Below are 5,683 nucleotides of genomic sequence, written 5' to 3' on the forward strand. Positions count from 1 at the left end.
ACATTGCAATTTGTGCTCAGTAAAACCACAAGCATCTTGGTAAGGCAGCCTTTGAAAATCTTGCTGATAATTCAATTGCTTGCATAAACTTTGATTGCGCCTTGCACAATATTTTTCCGCTTCATTTTTGTTGAATAATAACCGCTTCATCTCATATTCATTTTTCATTCGACTCGAATATTTGCTTTCTTTCTAATGGTTTATTTTTTTTTTCATTTCTGACAGGATTTCCGGCAGCCGCCTATGCAGCCTATGCAGCCGGACGTGGTTACTCTGGATATCCAAGCTTCGGTTTGCCTTACCCTGCTGGTGAGTATGAAAACGAGTTCTACAAATTCCCGAAATACATAAACATACAAACACGTTCTATACATTCACGAACTTTTGGCAACTACTAAATAAATACTGCTTAATATATCTACATACATACATACATACATACGTGCAGGCGCACACATTCACTTATATACTTGAACTTACATATTTATACATAAGTGCAAATATTTATTCTCTCGACTACCATACTTAATAATAACTTCAATACACTACTCAAACCATAGCCTCACTTCCGGTTTCCCTTTACACTGCACAACCATAACTATTGTTCCTTACAAAAATACTATATATATACATACATACATGTATTGGTATCCTTCTTCACACATGTGAACACATAAGTATGTAAGTACTTCTTTTTCCACAGCAGGTTTGGCTTTGTTTTTATTTTAAAATGTTTTGTTCTATCTCAATGCTGGCCACCCACAATGCCTAGCAACTGAAAAAACAAACGAGAATATATTTAATACAAATGAAAAATGTACAATTACACTAATACTTACATACATAGGTATGTTAAAGGTGAATTTTGTGAATGCAAAACATTACCAGTATGCTTCTGTGCGTCCACGCTGTTATCTGGTGTAATTTACATCAGGATGTCTCACCAATATGTGGAAAATTAAAGGGGCAATTCTGGCTAAAATAGCAAAAAGTCTTTCGTAAGACAAATGAAAGACAGATGGCCAAATGGTTCGAAAGACTTTTGGTTATCGTAGCACGAAAGTCTTAGAAAAAAGCTCTCTCATTCACCGCTCTTGGTGAAATTTTATTTTGAGAGATAGCACTTGTCTTCGGGCAGCAGATTTTTTTTTTTCTTTTTTTACTACCGTTTTCGTAAACTTAATTATCTTAAATTTTTAGATTTTACTGTTTAAAAAAATATATATACAATATTTCTTAACCGTATTTAATTTTTAGATATTTTTTCTTAAACTTATTACCTTTTAATTTTTTGACTTTATTGTCTGAAGAAGAATATTTTTTTTTGTTTATTTTAATTTCTAAGTTCTTATATTTTTCGATATTTTTTTTCTGTTTTAGTTTAATTTTCGTTTAGATTTTATTTAAAAAAGATAAATATTTTTGTAATTGTTAGAACCTACATTATTTTGCTTCTTATTTTATTTAATTGTCTTTCTTTGCTTAATTACATTTTCTTCTAATTTGTATAATTGGCTGTTTTAAAAAGGAAAATATATTTATTTTATTTTATGAAATTTTTAAGATCTTGTTTAATTTTTTTATTGGTGTCTTTTCTTTAATTTATTTTATTTTTTTCTAAGTTCTTATTGATTTAATTTTTTTCTTTTTCTATTCTAATTTTTATTTTAATTGTTTTGAAAAAAATATTTTTTTAACATAATTTAATTTGTAAACACATATTTTTTTTTGCTTTATTTCGTTTTATTTTATTTCTCTTTTTTAATTAAATCTTCTTTTATTTATTAGTTGTTATTGTTTTAAAAAGATAAATATAAATTTTTGTAATTTAATTTTGTTTTTTAAAAAGTTATGGCTAAAAGACGAACGCATAACGCAAAAACCTTACAGTTGGCGCATATTTTGTAATGAGTCTTTGGAAAGGCAGTAAAGAGCTTTGCCAGAACTGACCTGTTAATCAAAATCATTTGAACCTAGAATTGTAGCTACCCCCTTGCTAGCTATTGACTCCTTGACCTTCTATTTTCGTAAGAAAAACAATTATGACACTTCTGTCAGAACAAAATTATTATGGATTAGCAGAAATATCCCTACTGGGTATGCATATGCCAATACATGCTGCAAGCATGTTCTTTTAGGGAAAAAAGTGCACTATCAACGATGCAAGCAGCTATGATAAATGCTTGGAAAATATGGAAGGTATGCTAAATGCTGCATGATATACATAACCATGTGTAAATTACTGTAAATGAATATTTTCGGTATACATATTTAGTTTATGGACTTGTGTGGCTGAAGTTGTATGCCATGTGTCAAAACCACAAACACTTGCCCACTTATAATCTTTTAAAATTCACAGAAACTTACCAGCATTTTGCCACTTGGCCACATCCCGAATTTGTGTACTACTTTTAAAAGCCATATCTCACAATTTATGTACATAAGTATTTACGTCTGTATGTACATTTATGTGTATTCTTGGCATTGCATACTCAAACCTATTATCTAGCATAATATAAAAATAAGGTTCCATACAGCCCTTAATAAATACAGCTAATTCAATTCTTCCTGTTATCCTTTTGAATATATTGACACTGACAAAAAATCACGAATTTTGTCCTTGGAATTTCTTCAAAAATCAGGATATGATCCGAATTTATTTGTAGAGGTAATGCTTATCTATATAACATTTGTTTACTGTAAGATCGTGATAACTCAAGAATCGAAATGCTCGAAAAATGGGGTTTAAAGTTTTCAGTCAGCTATTTCTCTTGAAATAAGAAAGAAATATGTGTTAATTAAAAATTTAAATAAATGTAGTAGTTTTTAAAACCGAATGCCCAACATACCATCAGCTTCCATAAAAAATATTTGAAGGATCTTGTTAAGGGAATTTCTTACTGAAAATTAACTAACCAAAAAATTACAAGGAATGTTTTCTTTTCACGACACGGCCGGCGTTCTAACTTTGTGGTCACAGAAATTCGGTGCATTAGAAAACGTTTTCGCTTGCGACCAGTCAGATACCAGTACCTGGAATCAGTTCCTTTTGAAGGAATAATATCTTTCTTACTGTGTGGATAGCCGAAGGACTTGGCCCATCGAAGACCCCTAGTGCTCTCCAGTCTAATGTTTCTTGACAAGGATAAAATGGTGCCGGTCCCACAAAGACATCTCGTTATCATCAGTGGCAAAAGCCGAAATCCGTTATTGTACCTTATACTTATCTGTAATCAAGGGCAGGAATCATTTTGTTCAGTGTTTGCGATCTGGTCCTTTCACTAGCAAGAGGTATCTTTGGCCATTAACTCAATACGTCCTCAACTCTCCATTCCCATTGCCTGTATGGAGGCCGCTGTGGTATAGTGGTAAGCAGTGCGCGCTTCCACTCCACAATGCCTGGGTTCAAACCCTGGTNTAAGCAGTGCGCGCTTCCACTCCACAATGCCTGGGTTCAAACCCTGGTCAAAGCAACATCGTAAAAATATATAAAAAAAGGTTTTTTCTTAACAGCGGTCGTCCCTCGGCAGGCAATGGCAAACCTCCGAGTGTATTTCTGCCATGAAAAACAGCTTCTCATAAAAATACAATCGCCGTTCGGAGTCGGCGTAAAACTGTAGGTCCCTCCGCTTTGTGTGACAACATCAAGGCGCACGCCACAAATCGGAGGAGAAGCTTGGCCAAACACTAACATATGTGTAAGCGCCAATCTATTATTATTATTACCTGTATGGAGATTATTTTGTATAGAAGTTGCCGTTCGAAAATAGAAATTATATCCGCTGCTAGGTTAGGTTTAAGTTACTGGATATCTGCTCTTCCTCGCATCTTCAGCTGCGGCACTGGTCTTCCGCGTTCACTCCCAATCTCGAGGCATGTGTGGCAATTAGACAGTGATATGTAAGGATTTTTGTGAGAATAGATACTGCCGCTGTAAGAAGACTACGTAAAAGACTAGCGAATTCACAGATGGAGAGGTATCGGCAGCGCTCTATTGCCGCTTGTATGGTGCTATCGCTAACATGTATGGTAAAAGTGCCCGTTAGTATACCTGCCATGTCATTCTGCTGAGGAATGGGGCGATGGTACTGTGCCTCGCTAATTCGTCGCTTTGAAGTTGCCCTCAATATCTCGATGCACACGTACCCAAATGAGCTGTATTCTATAATGCATTCAGTGTTTAGGTACGCTAGAGTCTAGCGCTATCAGGGTTGCTTGACTGTGGTCAGGAAGTCGTAAAGATTTGTCTAGTTCTAGCTCTGGGAAGAAGACACCTCCACCGACCTTTCCGGCAAGTTTGGAGTCATCAGTATACATGTTTATGGCCTTGATTATGTGGTGAGGCCTGGTGTTCCAATCCAGTCGATTTGGTAATGGTAATTCTATAGTCTATAGTAAGATGTACCGTAAGTCTAGGAACCTGCCTCTCTGAGTCAAAATAGCCGCTGTTGCTTGAACAAAAATTTGAAGAGTAGTCCATTCTTGAAGCAAGTCCGCAGTGGATGTTTACATTCATCCACTGGCGGAGAAACATGCCAACATTTGGAAAAAAATGGAAAGTTGGATAATAGTTTTCTGCGGTGTTTTCTGCCACCATACTACAGATGCATACGACACAACCACTCGTACAACAATTCAGATACATATATGTTCTTGGTTGATCAAAATAAACTCGCATAGCCAAATCTTCTTATTTGGCACTAAAACTGTTTGTCTGTTTGGGGCAAGACCGAAAAAATTCGCCCCAGTTGCTTTTTTCCTAAGCAAATCTGTCCCAATTGTTCGTCCCCAGTGCATTTTGTCCTGGCTGTGTTGGTGGGCGTTCTTGATTTCATTGTCCATCCACTGATGGCGAGTCGAATATCTTGTCAAACAAGCGTCTGCATTGAATTGTTATGCGGTAAACTATTTCCAGATCGCTGAAAAGCCCGCTCATTTTTTCTTCGGTACCCATCATCCATCTCGTCACATCTTTTTTCAACGCCGTCTACATTTTTCAGTGTACAGTGAAACCCGCTTAAGTACGTAACCCGCTTAAGTTCCCAACAGTTTTGGACACCGTGAATTTTTTAATGTATTCTGAAAAAAATACCCTCTTTTAAGTAACTCCCCGCTTATGTACCCAACCCGCCGAAGTACCTACATTTGTCGTTCCCCATTTACCATTTTACTTATAATTTTCCCCTTTTAAGTGCTTTTTTTAATTCCTTCAAACATTTGCATATTTTGAAATTCAGTCGCAGCGCTACACACCTGCAACAAAAATGCAAAAAAATCAACGGTAATTCTCAGCCACTTGTAACATGCGCATTATTACACTAAAATTGAATGGGCTAAACCGCATACTCATAAAAAAATTTCACACTTCTGAAAAACAAGTTTGAAATTTTGATGAAATTTTTTTCAGTGTTCTGCAAAATTTTAAGCTTATATTTTAAGTGTCTATAGTATTTGTTAGGGAATAAATTTTTTTAAATTGAAAAATGTTAAAAATTAAAAAATAAACATAAGTGGCAAACAATGTCATTTTTAATTTTGTCCAAAATGATATGCCCTGTTTGTGTGTATATATAAATATGTATAATCAAAGCCTTTTTGATTTAATTCTTGTGAAAATTACATAACATCGCTTTATCTGTTTTTTTATACCTTTCATGAGCATGAAATGGTATTATAACTTTGG

The 5,683-nt window shown here is 34.9% G+C and overlaps 1 protein-coding gene across 1 annotated transcript in view; it reads left to right on the top strand.

Annotated features, from left to right (window-relative positions):
* Positions 1–225: 225 nt before the first annotated feature.
* LOC108375021 (RNA-binding protein Musashi homolog Rbp6-like) overlaps positions 226–5,683 on the top strand; it is a gene marked incomplete at its 5' end in the record, with an annotated part of 21,277 nt that continues 15,819 nt past the window's right edge. Inside the window, one exon of the mRNA XM_017631090.1 lies at positions 226–309. Within this exon, the coding sequence (XP_017486579.1) occupies positions 226–309 (84 nt within the window). The remainder of the gene's footprint in view (positions 310–5,683) is intronic.

The sequence above is a fragment of the Rhagoletis zephyria genome, unplaced genomic scaffold, assembly GCF_001687245.7.
Source record: "Rhagoletis zephyria isolate East Lansing unplaced genomic scaffold, Rhagoletis_zephyria_1.1 Rzeph_scaffold_08387, whole genome shotgun sequence".
In the NCBI taxonomy this organism is placed as follows: Eukaryota; Metazoa; Arthropoda; class Insecta; order Diptera; family Tephritidae; genus Rhagoletis; species Rhagoletis zephyria.